Source organism: Gopherus flavomarginatus, chromosome 3 (genome assembly GCF_025201925.1).
Source record: "Gopherus flavomarginatus isolate rGopFla2 chromosome 3, rGopFla2.mat.asm, whole genome shotgun sequence".
Classification (NCBI taxonomy): domain Eukaryota; kingdom Metazoa; phylum Chordata; order Testudines; family Testudinidae; genus Gopherus; species Gopherus flavomarginatus.
In genome coordinates, this window is record NC_066619.1 from 232,176,589 (window position 1) to 232,195,668 (window position 19,080).

Here is a 19,080-nt window from a genome sequence, read left to right on the forward strand (position 1 = left end):
TAAGAATTACCGACAGTTAAAAATAAACTCAAACTTGGTATGGAAACAGGTTTTTCACTAGCAGTATATGGCTTTAAAATATTAAATATGTTTGACAATACAGGTCAAAGCGTGTACAGAAAAAAATTCAAGTGCATAGCTAACACTCAAACAAGGGATGGATTCTATTACTATGCATGCCCATTGTTACCCCAAATCTCTGTGTAGAATAATAAGGAGGTGACATATACAACAGGTTCGACTCCTACCAGCATCTATCAACTGGGAGAATTAGAAATTTGTGTGCCTCCCACCCATGTTGCATTGGAATAAAGGATAGAAAGAATATAACCTTAAACAGAAAGAAGATTTATTAAGGGATAGATACAACTGGGGGAAGATTCACTATGGGGAACACTACAAATACAATATAAGCAGATTCCTAAGGGGGCATAAAGCCCAGACCCTTAAACTCTCCCTTGGCTAAACTAAAAAATGCCTAAAAATAATTACTGTCTCTTCTAACTGCAGATGGAGGACACTGGCAATGGATGGTCCGTCTTAGGATCTCTGGAACATCAGAGGATCTGGCTGTCTTACTGCCGAAGCAGGAGATCAACAGATTTGAGCTGACGGCAAGTCTTCACTGGATCCTTTGGGGGATTACAGGAATCAGGTAAGTATCAGAGTCCTTGACAGATGTTAGTAGCCAAAGTCTTGATCCGATGCCGTGCAAAAAACCTGGACGTGGCTGCCTCGATGGTGGACAGCCCCTGTGTCATCGCTGACAGTTCCTTATATGCTCTCTGTGGTGTGCCTTTCTGAGGCACACTCACAGGCATACTCTGACAGGCGCACACCAGTTCTAGCCAGTTCTCAGTCCCTCAAGTTCTGCCTGGAAACAAGAGTTTTGGTGGAAAAATGCCATGAAGAAGGGCACCAAGATGGAGTTCAAACCCTCCCTAACATATGCACCATCTTAAAATTCTAATCTCCATTTTGAATTGCAGCAACATTCCTAATAGAATATAATCATGTACGAAAAACCACCTTGCACCATATAGTTATCTGGGCAGGTATTTGGTTACAAGAATTTACACATTTTATGAAATAGATGATAAACTCAAGAGATTTACCAACTTTGGAGCCAAGTGTGATGGAGCTTATACATTCAAATTGCTGCTTGGCTCTGGATTTAAAGAGTTTACAGCACACCTTTGTTGTACAGGCTCATTCACCCTGCAGAAAAAATATACAAGCTTCAGTCATATATTCTATACAGCTTGTAAAGTGTGCAAGCTGAATAGTAGCATGGGATTTTCCCTTTCTTAAAACAGATTAAATGCAAAAAATCCTAAAAATGCAATATTAAACTTGTGTAATTTATCTTTGATCAAGAATCCTGAGCAAGCTTATTTACTGACCGTGATCAGAAAGCCAATTATTAGTGCATTAGAAACTTTTTAACACAAAAAATTTCTTAGTGAAACCAATGGCTCAGAAATTTCAATAGAAGTTCCTGCCATGTTGGCATGCAAGTACATGAATTCAAAAGTGGAGATCTGTTCAGATGGTTTCTTTGAATAGGTTATTGAAGATTTATTGTTTGTATTTAATACATACCATTAAATACACAGTTATGCAATATGGACAAGGTAGTATTACAGTGTAAACAATGTAAGAATATTCAGAAATAAGTGCCTAATTGTTAGGCTTTCAAGTCCATACTTGGGGACCTAAACAAATGACCTTATTTTCAAAGTGACTGCCACCCAGAAGCTCCCATTTGGGTACCTAAATATGAACTTGAGAGCCTTGTAGTTTTGAAAGTATTGACCCTTAAGATTTTGGAATTCATGCATTTAAAAAAAAAGTTTTAGCTGTCATTATGGTAGTAGTGCAGACCTTCTGCTTAATGTATGACCAGGGCCGGCTCCAGGCACCAGCATTCCAAGCTGGTGCTTGGGGCGGCATTCTGCAACGGGTGGTAGTCCCTGTTGTTTCGCCCCCAAGCAGCACGCCGAATTGCTGCCCCGGGCGGCAGGGGCAATCCATGCGCCCTTAGGGTGGCAGGCGCGTTTCCGTGGTAAGGGAAATTCGGCAGCAGCTTCTACATTTAGCTGTCCAGGGCGGCTTCAGCTACACATAGAAGCTGCCGCCGAATTGCCGCCGCCACGGAAATGCGTCTGCCGCCCTAAGGGCACATGGACTGCCCCCACCGCCTGCGGCGGCAATTCGGCGCGCTGCTTTGGGCGGCAAAAATTGTAGAGCCAGCCCTGTGTATGACTGAAGTTCAGTCATGCTCTAGTAAATAATAAAAAAGTAAATGTATGGAAAATTATGTCGTTTTCTGCCTTATCTTGGGTACCTCATTTTGGACTTAAGAGATGGCTGATGCTTTTGTGGTGAACAGCTAAAGAATTAATGAATACTCTGGAATAAAAAGTTAATGAGACACTATGTTTGAAAGATTATTTTTACTTACGATCAGAAGAGTTACAGCCACATATAGTCACATTAATTCTCAAAACATGAATTTAGTTCGTACTTTCATGGACTGAACTCCACATCCATATATTACAGCTTCAGGCAGAAAAAAACCAATTCTATACAGTCTTTTTAGTGGTTACATAATTACCAGGATGCAAAGTACTTGTGTGAAGTTGGATGACCGTAGTGTCCTTTCCAGGTGCTAAGAATATACAAAGGTAATTGCTGTTAGCAAGAAAGGAGTTACAGATTTTAAAAAACCTGGGCACCAGTGAGAGAAAAATTAAATATTAAGTGTTTCATGAATTTAATGCTTTAAAACAGTGCTTCAACCAAGCAGGAAAGCAACACTGCTATTTAGGCTTTTCATTCTGCATTGAAATATATCCAAGATGGAAATATGACTAGACATTTATAGAACATTTAAGAATACATATGCTTCTTATTTCACTTTCTTAAAGCAAGTAACATTCAATACTACTGGATATTTTTCAAGCATTTTCCCCTTGTAGAAATTTAGTGAGACTGTGCAATACTGGAGCAGTAGTCTAAGATGTCCTGGATAGTGAATTCCATGGTAACACCTGATCCTGGATAGCAACGAGCTATCAAGCCTTCGAAGTGTTTGTATTGGCGTATAAACTCATCTTGCATAGAATGCCATACAACCTGCCAAAGAAGGAATACAAACTAAAGTGACATTTTATCAAGACAAAATTCAGTAAAAACAAGATTTTTGTTACACAGAATTTCTGTAAGTCACCTTCTACAAACATTTATACAACTTCTGCCAAGTCAGAAACTCCACCAGAGAGGTCCTTTGGGGCCACCTGCCTGTCCCAAGTCAGGATAAAGGAGGAGGGTTGGGTGTGGGGCTAGCAACTCCACCCTGTAAAAAAAAAAATCAACCTGCTACAGAAACGCCAACAATAGAGACAACAGAGACTTTTACCCTGGAAAAAGAAGGGTCTTCAATTCGAAGATGCATGACACTGGATGGTAAAAGCCGTGAGGAAGCCACTAAGCCGATTACCCTTCTTGCAACCAGGAGGATTACCATAGGCACATGGAACGTGAGGACCATGTACGGGTCAGGAAAGATGGCGCAGGTTGCAGCAGAGATGAGGAGCAACAACTTGACCCTATTAGGCATTAACGAGACAAGATGGACGCAAGCAGGGCAGAGACAACTGTTGACAGGAGAGTTGTTGCTGTATTTAGGACATGAAGAGAGCGACGCACCCCACATGCAGGGAGTAGGCTTCATGTTGTCCAAGCAAGCCCAGAGAGCACTGATTGGTTGGGAGGCACATGGTCCCAGGATCATCACAGCATCCTTCAGAACTAAAAAGAAGAGGATTAAGATGAATGTTGTTCAGTGCTATGCTCCAATTAATGACAGCGAAGAGGAGGACAAAGATTATTTTTACAACAGACTCCAGAAAATATTAGAGATTCTCCCAGACAAAGACATCATCCTTATGGGAGACTTTAAGGCCAAAATTGGACCTGACAACATAGGATACGAACAAGTCATGGGGACCCACGCTCTGGGAGAGATGAGTGAGAATGGAGAGAGATTTGTGGATTTGTGTGCACTTAACAACCTTGTCATAGGAGGTAGCATCTTTCCTCACAAGCGGATCCACAAGAGTACGGCAGAAAATCAGATCGATCATGCTTGCATTAGCAAGAGGTTTAGAAGATCCTTGCAGGACGTTAGAGTTAGAAGAGGAGCAGACGCGGCGTTCGACCATCACTTAGTGGTGGCCAGACTGAAGCTGAAGCTGAAAAAGAACTGGACAGACACGTCAGACAGAAGAGTGAAGTACAATGTCAGCCTTCTGAAGGACCATAAGACCAAGGAAGATTTTGGACTGAGGCTGAAGAATAAGTTTTCAGTATTACAGGATCAGTCTGAGGAAGAGGAAGACAGTGTACTAAACAGATGGCAGAAAGTGAGAGACACACTTAGGTCAGTATACCAGGAAGTGCTTGGAATTAAGAAACATCAGCAGAAAGAGTGGATCACAGCAGAGACCTTGATCAAGATAGAAGACAGAAAGAAGGCGGCAGCAGTCAACAACAGCAGGACTAGAGCAGCAAAGGCCAAAGCTCAAAAAGAGTATGCTGAAGCCCACAGAGCAGTGAAGAGAAATATCAGGAAGGACAAGAGAGAGTATGTGGATGAACTGGCAGCAGAAGCGGAGCAGGCAGCATACAGCAGTAATATGAAACAGCTGTATGATACTACCAAGCGACTGTCTGGAAAGTTCAGCAAGCCAGAACGTCCCGTTAAAGATAAGCAGGGAAAGTCTATAACAGGAATAGAACAACAGATGAACAGATGGACGGAGCACTTTGAGGAACTCCTGAACAGACCAGCACCAACAAATCCACCAGATATCAACTCAGCTAACGAGAATCTCCCAATTAATTGCGATAAACCAACCAGAGACGAGATCAGAAAAGCCATCACCATGATGAAGAATAGGAAGGCGGCTGGACCTGATGACATCCCAGCAGAGGCCCTGAAAGCAGACATGGATGCTTCAGTGGAAATGCTGTACCCCCTCTTTGAGAAGATACGGGAAGAAGTAGTGATTCCGGTAGACTGGAAAGAGGGATATCTCATCAAAAACCCCAAGAAAGGAGACCTTAGCAACTGTGCCAATTATAGAGGAATCACACTCCTGTCGGTGCCAGGGAAGGTCTTCAACCGAGTCCTCTTAGAGAGAATGAAGGATGTCGTCGATCCACAGCTACAAGATGAACAGGCAGGTTTCCGGCAGAACAGATCATGCACAGACTGGATAGCAACGCTTCGCATCATAGTCGAGCAGCCTATAGAGTGGAACTCCTCATTGTACATCAATTTTGTTGACTATGAGAAAGCGTTCGATAGCGTGGATCGAGAGACCCTTTGGAAGCTCCTTCGGCACTACGGCATCCCAGCAAAGGTGGTCAACCTGATCAAGAACTCATATGACTGCATACACTGTAGAGTGATTCATGGAGGGCAGCTTACTAACAGCTTCCAAGTGCAAACTGGAGTCAGGGAAGGATGCTTGTTGTCACCACTTCTTTCTTCTCGTCATCAGTTGGATTATGAAGACGTCCACCTACGAGCGTAGGAACGGAATCCAGTGGACGTTGTGGACCCAGCTTGATGACCTGGACTTTGCTGACGACCTTGCACTCCTTTCGCACAGTAAACAGCAGATGCAAGAGAAGGCCAACATAGTGGCAGCCAGGTCATCACTGGTTGGCCTCAACATTCACAAGGATAAGACCAAGATCCTTAGGATTAACTCCACTAGCAATGACCCAGTCACACTGAATGGAAGCACCCTGGAAGAAGTGCAGTCCTTCACCTGCCTAGGTAGCATCATCGACCAGCAGGGTGGCACAGACGCAGACATCAAAGTAAGGATTGGTAAGGCAAGAGCAGCCTTCTTACAGCTCAAGAACATCTGGAGCTCTAGAGAGCGGTCTTAGGCAATAAAAATTCGACTGTTCAACTCCAATGTGAAATCAGTCCTATTGTATGGAGCTGAAACCTGGAGGATAACCAAAACAACCATCAGGAAGATCCAGACCTTCATAAATAGCTGCCTCAGAAGGATTCTCCAGATCCGCTGGGCAGACACCATCAGTAACATCCACCTCTTGGAGAGGGCCTGTCAACTCCAAGCAGAGGAAGAAATCAGAAGGAGAAGGTGGGGTTGGATAGGACATACACTACTCAAGCAGCCAACTAACATCACCAGACAGGCACTGCGGTGGAACCCTCAAGGCAAGTGGAAAAGAGGCCGTCCAAGAAACACCTGGCGAGGTGACCTTCAGGCTGATAGCAAAAAAATGGGCTACACCTGGAACCAGTTAGAACGAATGGCCCAGGATAGAGGACTCTGGCAATCAGTTGTTGGCGGCCCATACCCCGATTGGTGTGACGGGCATGAGTGAGTGAGTGACCAAGTCAAAATTACAAGAGAGGTTTTTGGGTTGTTTTTTTTTAAAAAAATATTATAAAAGGGTTTAAATACAAATCTCACGTAATTAAGGGTATGTCTACACTACCCGCCAGATCAGCAGGTAGCGATCGATCTATCGGGGATTGATTTATCGCGTGTAGTGTAGATGCGATAAATCAATCCCCAATCACTCTCCTGTCGACTGCTGAACTCCAGCTTGGTGAGAGGCGGAAGCAAAGTCGACAAGGGAGCTGCGGCCGTCGATCCCGCGCCATGAGAATGTGAAGTAAGTAATTCTAAGTCAATCTAAGATATGCAACTTCAGCTATGAGAATATCGTAGCTGAAGTCGACGTATCTTAGATCGATTCCCCCCCCCCAGTGTAGACCAGGCCTAACTGAGCAAAGAGGGTGAGATTTTATAAAATCCTCAGTGCAGTGGCCTAATTCTGTTCCCTCTAATGGGAACAGAATTAGGCCACCACTGACCACTTTTTAAAATCCCACTCATAGCACTGGAAGAGAATGAACTGAAAGCATTATTCTGTGCCAAAACGTATGTATAGAAATAGATGAATTTCCAGATCAGACAAGTGGTCCATCTAGCCTGATGTATTATCTCCCACACTGGCCTGCACTAGTTGTTTCAAGCTTGCAAGAAACCCAATAATGGACAATTACGGAATACTCTAAGGGAAGTTTCTTCCTAACTCCTGTTAGCAGTTGATTCAGTTTATCAAAAGGAGTAGAGGCAACTGGGGGTGAATACCCCCTTAAGAAAACTCAACCCTCAAAACACTGCATTTGAGGGACTCACGCAGGGCTCCCAGAAAAAAAAACAAAAAAAAAAAACCACCACTGATTTTCAGAAGAGTCCTGAAGCTCAAGGCGCATCTCCCAAATGGGAATATGCAGAAACACTACCTCAAAAGAAAAAGTTATGGCAAGTTACTAATTTACTGATGATATGCTTTCCAGAATCCAGAGCTGTAGTTTATACAGCATTCTTTTGATGCAGTCAAGATGCGAATTCTCTCTCATTCCTATGAAGTTTCATTTTAGAGAAGCAGACTAAAGGCTATTCTACAAAGTGGTAGAATGTTTGTACAGGCATTAAAACAATCTGAGATGTCAGATTATTCTTTATACAAATCTGATAGTTTTACCTGAAGTAAGTTTTCTTCTTCACAAAGATGTTTGTCCACCTTCTTATAGAGATTATCCAATCCCTTCTTCACTTCTTTACCAGGATATTCCTTTATAACTTTCCGAAGCTCTTGTTTATTGAAAGCCAGTTGGTAACTTACTTCCTCTTCTCTTATGCCTTGTGCCACACGAGCTTCAACACCCTCAAAGAAATGCTAAAATACAATTATAGTATTAATATAATCATAAATGTAGGGTAGTGCATGTAAGTGTGGGAATACTGATCTGATGGCACATCTTGTTTCCACAAGACAAAAAAACCTGACTTCAGTGAAACAATACTGATTTACATCAGCTAAGGATCTGGTTCCACCCCACTAAACAGAGCAGTGACCGCCACCACCACTGCACTAGAGTACTGGTTAAGTATTAACTCAGAGGAACCACTTCTTGCAGCACTTGAGGTTTCCCTTGAAGTCTTCTGTCAGGTGCTGATCCAGCCTAAAACTAACAAGATCATAGCCTGAAGAGAGATAGCAGAAGAGCCGTGTATGTCTGAAGAAGAAAAAATAAAAAGTAGTAGTGATGCACACAAACATGAGATCCTAAAATATGCATTCCAGAGAGGAGTGGGCCTTCAAAAATGTATGTAAGGAACTTCATAGTTTAACTCACGTTAGGTGACAAGCACTTTATATATAGATATATAAAAAATCTAAAGACATTTCATTATGACTAATTTCTCAACCATAAAAATTCATAATTTTCTAAAAACAAAAAACTACAATCCTAATTACAGTAAAACATAATTAACAGTATCAAATACATTTGATATGCACAGCTGATATCTTACAAATCTCACTATGGTATCCAACTGAATAGCTCAGCTTAAAGCAAAATGTGCTGCCATTTATATGGATCTGGTTTTGGCAATTAAATGAGTATTAGGAATTAAATGAGTATTAAATTAAATAAGTATTTTTTTAAAAAAAGTAGTTTAGAAACTAGGTAATAATGCTTTTACCATCTGTGGTGGGCAACAGCATCCCCAAGCTCCTAATTAGTGATGAAAGTTAGTGTTGGAAAAGAATACCTGTCCTCACATGAACATTTGGGTAAAAATTCTGCAATATATTAGCAGTCATGGAGGTGTTAAATCATTGTCCTGGGGGGACATGAGAGCGCTTTGGAAGTCACCCTGGTTGGAAGTTAACAGAACAAGAAATGGCACATCCTCACATGCCTGGAGCAGGAAACTCAAAACGTTCAAACTAGTTTTTGGAGAAAGACAACTGTATTTTGCATCAGAAATACAATTAGACCAAAAGATGCTTACATTTAATTTCTCAAGAGGCTGTCCCAAGGAGTAGATGACATAAGACTGGAGATGATCAGTGTATTTCTGTTTAGCTTCTTTTTTTTCGGCCTCAAGACACGAGATTTTCAAACGAGAGAGAGTTGCAAAAATACGGTGGAAGTTCTCCATCATGACCACATCCCTGGGTGTTTTCTGGCTTTCATTTGCTACTTTCTCCACTAAAAATCAAAACAGTAAGAAGATTCAACACAAATATCTTAAGGTAAATTAAAATGTCTAAATTATGGGGAAAAAAGAGCTTTGTAAGATGAATGCAAAAGAACTAACTATAGGAACAATTCCAGAAAAGTGTCTTTGGCTTTCATGTCAAGAACAGTCATTTGTAAAAATTTTTAGAGCCCTTTAATTTTAGAAAGATCCACAAACTAAATTTCTCTAGGAAGATTACTTCCTTAGGGAACCGTGCGGGATAAAACAAACAAAAGTCAGAATTCCTGGTAAGTTGCATTCTTTTAAGCAAAGATGAGGATTCAAACTGATGACTTTTTACTTGGCAAGTCTGCCAAAATGATTTCCATTGCTGAACAAGTGAGTACATGAGAATATTCAAAACAGCACTTCACATTAGTCCTAAGACTACAGGACTCCTTACATATAGAGTATAGAGAGTAATTTATAAATATTATAAAATGATATATGATGCACTTATTTAGATGACTGATCCTTTTGTTTAGCAACAAGCCATCTGTACACTTTGTGGAAGTTTACAAACATAAATTATTTCCCTTTGAAGATATTTCTGCATTGTAGCAAAACTTGAAAAAAATTATACAAAGAAGTATTTATTCTAAGCTCCCTTTGCTGTTATTGAAGATTTTTGTATTGTAATATGAGCTCTATTCTGCATATCCCAACTTTTCTTACCACAAACAATTTCTACTTAGAAAAGAACAGGAGTACTTGTGGCACCTTGGAGACTAAAATTTTTTTGAGCATATGCTTTCGTGGGCTTGCATCTGATCAAGTGGGCTGTAGCACACGAAAGCTTATGCTCAAATAAATTTGTTAGTCTCTAAGGTGCCACAAGTACTCCTGTTCTTTTTGCAGATACAGACTAACACGGCTGCTACTCTCAGGCCTGGTCTACACTACGCATTTAAACCGATTTTAGCAGCGTTAACCCGATTTAATGCTGCACCCGTCCACACAACGAGGCCCTTTATATCGATATAAAAGGGCTCTTTAAACCGGTTTCTGTACTCCTCCCTGATGAGAGGAGTAGCACTGAAATCAGTATTACCATATCAGATTAGGGTTAGTGTGGCCATAAATCGACAGTATTGGCCTCCGGGCGGTATCCCACAGTGCACCATTGTGACCGCTCTGGACAGCAATCTGAACTTGGAGGCACTGGCCAGGTAGACAGGAAAAGCCCCGTGAAATTTGAATTTCATTTCCTGTTTGCCCAGCGTGGAGCTCTGATCAGCACGGGTGGTGATGCAGTCCCAAATCCAAAAAGAGCTCCAGCATGGACCGTACAGGAGATACTGGATCTGACCGCTGTATGGGGGGACAAATCTGTTCTAGAAGATGAAATGCCAAAGCATTTGAAAAAAATCTCCAGGCTATGATTAGTCCACAGCACAGTGCTGCGTGACAAGCGTAACGGAAAGCCAAAGAATCAAATGGACGCTCATGGAGGGAGGGAGAGGGTACTGAGGACTCCAGCTATCCCACAGTCCCCAGCAGTCTCCGAAAAGTATTTGCATTCTTGGCTGAGTTCCTAGTGCCTGTAAGGTCAAACACATTGTTCGGGGTGGTTCAGGGTATAGCTCGTTAATTTACCCCCCTGCCCTCTGTGAAAGAAAAGGGGAAAAAATTGTTTCTTGACTTTTTTCAAGGTCACCCTATGTCTACTGCATGCTGCTGGTAGACGCAATGCTGCAGCAGTGAACAGCAGTATCTTCTCCCCTTCCCTCCCCAGTGGCAGATGGTACAATATGACTGCTATCTGTCGTCATCATCAGCCCATGAGTGCTCCTGGCTGGCCTCAGGTGAGGTCGGCCGGGGGCGCCTGGGTAAAAATAGGAATGACTCCCGGTCATTCCCAGTAGATGGTACAGAATGGCTGGTAACCGTCTTCATCATAGCAACTGGGGGCTGAGCTCCATCAGCCCCCTCCCTTTCCTGTGTAAAGAAAAGATTCTGTACTGCCTGGACTATGATAGCAGCGGCATGCTGGGCTCCTCTCCCTCACACCGTTTAATGTCCTGCCTGGACTATCATAGCAGCTGGAGACTGCCCCCCAGCTCATTTTATCTCACTAACAAGTTGGTGTTCCTTATTCCTGCATTCTTTATTACTTCATCACATAAATGGGGGGACACTGCAACGGTATACCAGGAGGTTTGGGGGAGGAGGGAGCAACGGCTAGGTTGTTGCAGGAGCACCCCCTAGAATGGCATGTAGCTCATCATTTCTGCGGGATCTGACATGGAGCGGCTGTGCTCTCTGGTACACTGGTTCTCTAGTACACTTGTACCATATTCTAGGCAGGACTGACTCTTTTTAGATACCATAAAGGAGGGATTGACTCGGGGAGTCACTCCCATTTTTGTCTTTGCGCCCCTGGCCGACCTCAGCCAGGGGCACCCATGACAGCAGCAGACGGTACAGAACGACAGATAACCGTCATCTCATCGCTAATTTACAATGGCATGGCAGACGGTACAGAAGTGATAACCGTCTCTGCTATCTTGCAAAGGCAAATGAATGCTGCTTGTGTAGCGCTGCAGTACCGCATCTGTTAGCAACATCCAGTAGACATACGGTGACAGTAAAAAAATAAGCTGAACAGGCTCCATGGTTGCCGTACTATGGCATCTGCCAGGGCAATCCAGGGAAAAAGGGCACGAAATGATTGTCTGCCGTTGCTTTCATGGAGGAAGGAATGAGTGACGACATTTACCCAGAATCACCCGCGACACTGTTTTTGCACCATCACGCATTGGGGTCTCAACCCAGAATTCCAGTGGCGGGGGAGACTGCGGGAACTATGGGATAGCTACAGGATAGCTACCCACAGTGCAACGCTCCAGAAATCGATGCTAGCCTCGGACCATGGACGCACACCACCGAATTAATGTGCTTAGTGTGGCCGCGTGCACTCAACTTTATACCATCTGTTTTACAAAACTGGTTTATGTAAAATCAGAATAATCCCATAGTGTAGACATACCCTGAAACAAATTTTTACTTAGGATATTAGTGTCTATTGCCAAAGTTATCTTGTTCTTCCAGTCTCTCTTTTTAAACAGTGCACATAAAGATGCCAGATTGATAATCTTGATGATGGAAGCACTCACTTGTTCACAGAACAAGCCAATGTTAATGTATATTTCCACATACTGCCCCATCATTGCTCCTCAGCCTAGTTCTAGATCACCACTCCAAGTAAAAGTGTAGTAAAGTCTTTATGCCCATTTATCCATTAGCCTTTCCATTTAAACAACGAGGATGCCATTTGTGATATAATTTTTGTGGCACAAATTCCTGTGCTCTAGAAAATTAACTGAGAACCTTAGTCCCAGATTTGGACCTTAGCGTCCAAGATATGGGGGTTAGCATGAAAACCTCCAAGCTTAGTTACCAGCTTGGACCTGGTACTTGCTGCCACCACCCAAAAAATTAGAGTGTTTTGGGGCACTCTGGTCCCCCTGAAAAACCTTCCCTGGGGACCCCAAGACCCAAATCCCTTGAGTCTCACCAACAAAGGGAAATAATCCTTTTTCCCTTCCCCCCTCCAGGTGCTCCTGGAGAGATACACAGACACAAGCTCTGTGAACCCAAACAGAGTGAATCTCCCTCTCTGTTCCCAATCCTGGAAACAAAAAGTACTTTCCTATTCCCCCCAGAGGGAATGCAAAAATCAGGCTAGCAATCCAACACACAGATCTCCCCGATTCCTTCCTCCCACCAATTCCCTGGTGAGTACAGACTCAATTTCCCTGAAGTAAAGAAAAACTCCAACAGGTCTTAAAAGAAAGCTTTATATAAAAAGAAAGAAAAATAAGTACAAATGTTCTCTCTGTATTAAGATGATACAACACAGGGTCAATTGCTTAAAAGAATATTGAATAAACAGCCTTATTCCAAAAGAATACAAATTAAAGCACTCCAGCACTTATATTCATGCAAATACCAAAGAAAAGAAACCATATAACTTACTATCTGATCTCTTTGTCCTTACACTTGGAAACAGAAGACTAGAAAAAAGAAACTACTTCTCCAAAGCTCAGAGAAAGCAGGCAGGCAGAAAACAAAGACTCAGACACACACTTCCCTCCACCCAGAGTTGAAAAAATCCGGTTTCCTGATTGGTCCTCTGGTCAGGTGCTTCAGGTGAAAGAGACATTAACCCTTAGCTATCTGTTTATGACACGCCCCCCAAATTGCAGACAGTGGGGAAGCTCACTGGCGGCGATTTCCTTCTAGAACTTGAAAATAAACAGATTAATACAACACATAGGCCTTTACATATACTACTAAGTATATAACTAACAGACTTCTACATTTTAAGAACACTTTTTAACTACTGAATTGTGGGAAACTCTCACGGGAGAGTGCATCAGCTACTTTGTTAGAAGCTCCTGTGATGTGTTGAATTTCAAAATCAAAATCTTGGAGAGCTAAACTCCAACGAAGAAGTTTCTTGTTGTTCCCCTTGGCAGTATGAAGCCACTTTAGTGCAGCATGGTCAGTTTGTAGTTGGAACCGCCGTCCCCAAACATATGGGCGTAGCTTTTCCAGGGCGTACACAATGGCATAGCATTCCTTTTCACTGACTGACCAGTGACTTTCCCTCTCAGACAGTTTCTTGCTGAGAAACACGACAGGATGGAAGTTGTGATCTGTTGCTTCCTGCATGAGCACTGCTCCTATACCACGCTCAGATGCATCCGTGGTTACTAGGAATGGCTTGTCAAAGTCCGGGGCCCTGAGCACAGGGTCAGACATGAGCGTCGCCTTAAGCTGAGTAAAGGCCTTTTGACACTCATCAGTCCACTTAACTGCATTTGGCTGGGTCTTTTTGGTCAGGTCGGTCAGTGGGGCAGCGATTTGGCTGTAGTGTGGTACAAATCGCCTGTAGTATCCGGCCAAGCCTAAGAAGGATTGGACCTGCTTCTTGGACCGTGGGACAGGCCACTTTTGGATAGCATCCACCTTGGCCTGTAGGGGGTTTATGGTTCCTCGACCCACCTGGTGCCCCAGGTAAGTCACTCTGTTTTGGCCTATTTGACACTTTTTGGCCTTAACAGTTAGTCCTGCCTGCCTGATGCGCTCAAAGACCTTTTCCAGGTGTAGTAGGTGTTCGGCCCAGGAGTCTGAAAAAATGGCCACATCATCGAGGTAGGCAACTGCAAATTCTCCCAGTCCAGCTAGTAGACCATCTACCAGCCTCTGGAAGGTGGCGGGTGCATTTCGAAGGCCGAAAGGAAGGACATTGAATTCATACACCCCCGCATGGGTGACGAATGCTGACCTCTCCTTGGCAGGTTCATCTAGCGGTACTTGCCAGTACCCCTTGGTTAAGTCTATTGTAGAGATGAACTGGGCACGTCCCAACTTTTCCAATAAGCTCATCGGTACGTGGCATTGGATAGTTGTCCGGACGAGTTACAGCATTTAGCTTACGGTAGTCCACGCAAAAGCGTATTTCCCCATCGGGTTTGGGTACCAGAACCACTGGAGATGCCCATGCACTGGTAGATGGGCGGATTATACCCATCTGTAGCATGTTCTGGATCTCCCGTTCTATAGCAGCTTGGGCATGAGGAGACACTCGGTAGGGTGGGGTTCTGATTGGGTGAGCATTACCTGTATCAATGGAGTGGTATGCCCGTTCAGTCCGTCCTGGGGTGGCTGAGAACAATGGGGCGAAGCTAGTGCACAGCTCCTTGATTTGCTGCCGCTGCAGACGTTCCAGAGTGGTTGAGAGGTTCACCTCTTCCACGCCACCGTCTTTTTTCCCGTCGTAGTAGACACCGTCAGGCCACTCAGCATCCTCTCCCTGGACTGTAAACTGGCAAACCTGTAAGTCTCTGGAATAGAAAGGCTTGAGAGAATTAACATGGTACACTTTAGGCTTTAGTGAGGAATTGGGAAATGCTATGAGGTAGTTTACAGCTCCCAGGCGCTCTTGGACCGTGAATGGCCCTTCCCATGATGCTTCCATCTTATGGGCCTGTTGCGCCTTCAAGACCATAACCTGGTCTCCTACCTTGAAGGACCGATCTCTGGCATGTCTGTCATACCAGGCCTTTTGCTCTTCTTGAGCATCCTTTAGGTTCTCTTTAGCAAGGGCTAAAGAGTGTCGGAGGGTGCTTTGTAGGTTGCTTACAAAGTCCAGAATGTTAGTTCCTGGAGAAGGCGTAAACCCCTCCCATTGCTGCTTCACCAACTGTAATGGCCCCTTAACCTCGTGACCATACACAAGTTCAAATGGTGAAAACCCTAAACTGGGATGTGGTACAGCCCTGTAGGCAAACAGCAACTGCTGCAACACTAGGTCCCAATTATTGGAGAATTCGTTGATGAATTTTCGTATCATGGCCCCCAAAGTTCCATTGAACCTTTCCACCAGGCCATTGGTTTGATGGTGGTATGGGGTGGCAACCAAGTGATTCACCCCATGAGTTTCCCACAGTTTTTCCATGGTCCCTGCCAGGAAATTAGACCCTGAATCTGTAAGGATGTCGCAGGGCCAACCTACCCTGGCAAAGATGTCTGTTAAGGCCAGGCACACAGTGTTAGCCCTGGTGTTGCCTAGAGCTACTGCTTCTGGCCATCGGGTAGCAAAGTCCACTAAAGTCAGTACGTACTGCTTTCCTCTGGGCGTCTTTTTTGGGAAAGGGCCCAGAATATCCACAGCTACTCGCTGAAATGGGACCTCAATTATGGGGAGTGGCTGGAGAGGGGCCTTGACCTGGTCTTGAGGCTTACCCACTCTTTGGCATACCTCACAAGACCGGACATACTTGGCAACGTCCTTGCCCATCCCCTCCCAGTGGAAGGACTTCCCCAACCGGTCCTTGGTTCTGTTCACCCCAGCATGGCCACTGGGATGATCATGGGCTAAGCTTAAGAGCTTCCCCCGGTACTTAGTTGGAACCACCAACTGTTTTTGCGGCTGCCATTCTTCCCGGTGTCCACCAGAAAGAATTTCCTTGTATAAAAGTCCTTGGTCTATAACAAACCGGGATCGATTAGAAGAGCTGAGAGGCGGTGGGGTGCTCCGTGCCGCCGCCCAAGCTTTCTGAAGGCTGTCATCTGCTTCCTGCTCAGTCTGGAACTGTTCCCTTGAGGCTGGGGTCACCAGTTCTTCCTCAGACTGTGGACTTGGGCTTGGTCCCTCTGGAAGCGATGTAGGTGATGGGGTTGTTTCCGTTGCTGGGGAACCGCTCTCCGCTGGTGCACCTGAGGGTATTTCAGGCTCTGGCTGAGCCTTTTGGGTATGGCTGTCTGTTGCTTCTGCCCGTTTTGGCTCGCTGGCGCCCTCTGGCGTTGAGTTTGAAGATGTAGTTGCACTTGCTGGTGCTGGTTGCTGTTCCAGTTCCGGGCCTGGGACTGGAGATGCTGTGGCTGTTTCAGTGGTAGGCATGGAATCCGGGTCCACTACCTCTGTCTGGGTCTCTGGTAACACAGACGGGGCCTCTGTGGACGGCTCAGGAACAGGAATGGGTCTGGAAGCTTGCCTGGTTTGGCTACGTGTAACCATTCCCACTCTCTTGGCCCGCCTCACCTGGTTGGCCAAGTCTTCCCCCAGTAGCATGGGGATAGGATAATTGTCATAGACTGCAAAAGTCCACATTCCTGACCAGCCTTTGTACTGGACTGGCAGTTGAGCTGTAGGCAAGTCTACAGCTTGTGACATGAAGGGGTAAATTGTAACTTTGGCCTTTGGGTTGATGAATTTGGGGTCAACGAAGGATTGGTGGATAGCTGACACTTGTGCCCCCGTGTCTCTCCACGCAGTAACCTTCTTTCCGCCCACTCTCAAATTTTCCCTTCGCTCCAAGGGTATTTGAGAGGCATCCGGGCCTGGGGATCTTTGGTGTGATGGTGGTGTAATGAATTGCACTCGCATGGTGTTCTTGGGACACTTGGCCTTGATATGTCCCAGTTCATTACACTTAAAGCATCTTCCATCTGATGGGTCACTGGGCCGAGGTGAGTTACTGGAGACTGGTGAGGTTGAAGGGTAGGGTATCTGTGGCTTTACTTGGGTGGTATGTGGGGTCTTTGGCTGTCCTCGGTTGTAGGGTTTATGGTCTGTGTGCCCCCTGGGGTAATCGTTCCCCTTGACAGTAGCTTTCTTGCTTTCTGCCAGTTCCATCCATTTGGCTCCAATCTCCCCCGCCTCAGCGATATTCTTGGGGTTTCCATCTTGTATGTACCGTGTGATGTCTTCAGGAACACCATCCAAGAACTGCTCCATTTGTATGAGGAGGTTCAGTTCTTCCAAGGTTTGAATGTTGTTTCCTGTTAGCCAGGCCTCATAGTTTTTTGCAATGTAGTAGGCGTGTTTGGGAAATGACACCTCTGGTTTCCACTTTTGGGTTCTGAAGCGCCGACGGGCATGATCTGGGGTTATCCCCATCCTGTATCTGGCCTTGGTTTGAAAAAGTTTATAGTCATTCATTTGCTGCTTAGGCATTTCAGCTGCCACCTCTGCTAAAGGTCCACTGAGGTGTGGCCTTAATTCTACCATGTACTGGTCTTCGGGGATGCTGTACCCAAGACAGGCTCTTTCAAAGTTTTCCAAGAAGGCCTCGGTGTCATCACCTGCCTTGTAGGTGGGAAATTTCCTGTGCTGTGGAGCAATATTTGGCGCCGGGTTGTTAGGGTTGGCTGGCACAGGCAGCCTAGCTTTTGCCATCTCCAGTTCATGTTTTCTCTGTTTTTCCTTCTCTTCATTCTCTTTTTGTTGTTTTTCCATTTCTTTTTGGTGTTTTTCCATGTCTCGGCGGTGGGCCGCCTCCTCTTCTTCTTGCTTCCTTCTGTGGGCCAACTCATCTTCTGCTTGTTTCCTTCGGTAGGCCACCTCTTCTTCTTCTAGTTTTCTTTTGTGTGCTGCCTCTTTGGCTGCCTGCTCTCTTTGGTAGGCTGCCTCTTTCATGCTTTCTTCCTTTTCTTTCATCTCCATCTGTCGCCTGTGTTCAGCTTCTTTGATTTGTTCTTCGGCCTCAATTTTTGCCTTAGAAGTCATGGTTCCTGTTTTCTTGTGTTGGGGTGCCCTCCGGTGTTTATCTTCTGAACTGCAGGTTCTCTGTTGCCTCCTGAAGTCTGCCTAGCAACAGTGCTTTTTTCCCTTTCTCTCTCTAGCTAATGTTCAATGAAGGGAAACCAGAAAAACCACTTTATTTGCATGCCTATAAGTGCTGGTACTTGCCTCCTAATGGGAGGGCTATTGCATGACAAAAGACCCTTAACATGCAAGCCACAAACTGCGAGAGAGAGCAGAAAAAAAAAATTCTCTCTGGTTCCCTTTTAAAACCAACTGCTTCTCTCTGCTAAAAAGCCCTTAGCAGAGAAAAGAAAAATATAATATTTCTACTGGCTTCTGGATTCTGTCTATCTCCCACCAGCTGCACACCATGCCATAACCTTAGTCCCAGATTTGGACCTTAGCGTCCAAGATATGGGGGTTAGCATGAAAACCTCCAAGCTTAGTTACCAGCTTGGACCTGGTACTTGCTGCCACCACCCAAAAAATTAGAGTGTTTTGGGGCACTCTGGTCCCCCTGAAAAACCTTCCCTGGGGACCCCAAGACCCAAATCCCTTGAGTCTCACCAACAAAGGGAAATAATCCTTTTTCCCTTCCCCCCTCCAGGTGCTCCTGGAGAGATACACAGACACAAGCTCTGTGAACCCAAACAGAGTGAATCTCCCTCTCTGTTCCCAATCCTGGAAACAAAAAGTACTTTCCTATTCCCCCCAGAGGGAATGCAAAAATCAGGCTAGCAATCCAACACACAGATCTCCCCGATTCCTTCCTCCCACCAATTCCCTGGTGAGTACAGACTCAATTTCCCTGAAGTAAAGAAAAACTCCAACAGGTCTTAAAAGAAAGCTTTATATAAAAAGAAAGAAAAATAAGTACAAATGTTCTCT

The 19,080-nt window shown here is 44.6% G+C and overlaps 2 protein-coding genes across 9 annotated transcripts in view; one reads left to right on the plus strand and one right to left on the minus strand.

Annotated features, from left to right (window-relative positions):
- Nucleotides 1-327: 327 nt before the first annotated feature.
- The window catches only part of EXOC1 (exocyst complex component 1), a 73,947-nt gene continuing 55,194 nt past the window's right edge, over nucleotides 328-19,080 (minus strand). For all 7 annotated transcript variants that reach the window (XM_050947486.1, XM_050947484.1, XM_050947480.1 and 4 more), the window contains 3 exons: nucleotides 8,925-9,124; nucleotides 7,609-7,803; nucleotides 328-3,138 (listed from right to left, as the gene is read on the minus strand). In XM_050947486.1, the coding sequence (XP_050803443.1) occupies nucleotides 2,986-3,138; nucleotides 7,609-7,803; nucleotides 8,925-9,124 (548 nt within the window). In that variant the 3' untranslated portion in view covers nucleotides 328-2,985. The remainder of the gene's footprint in view (nucleotides 3,139-7,608; nucleotides 7,804-8,924; nucleotides 9,125-19,080) is intronic.
- LOC127048325 (uncharacterized) overlaps nucleotides 10,211-19,080 on the plus strand; it is a 172,382-nt gene continuing 163,512 nt past the window's right edge. For both annotated transcript variants that reach the window (XM_050948061.1, XM_050948062.1), the window contains exon 1: nucleotides 10,211-10,324. The gene's annotated coding sequence lies outside the window, so the exon portion shown is untranslated. The remainder of the gene's footprint in view (nucleotides 10,325-19,080) is intronic.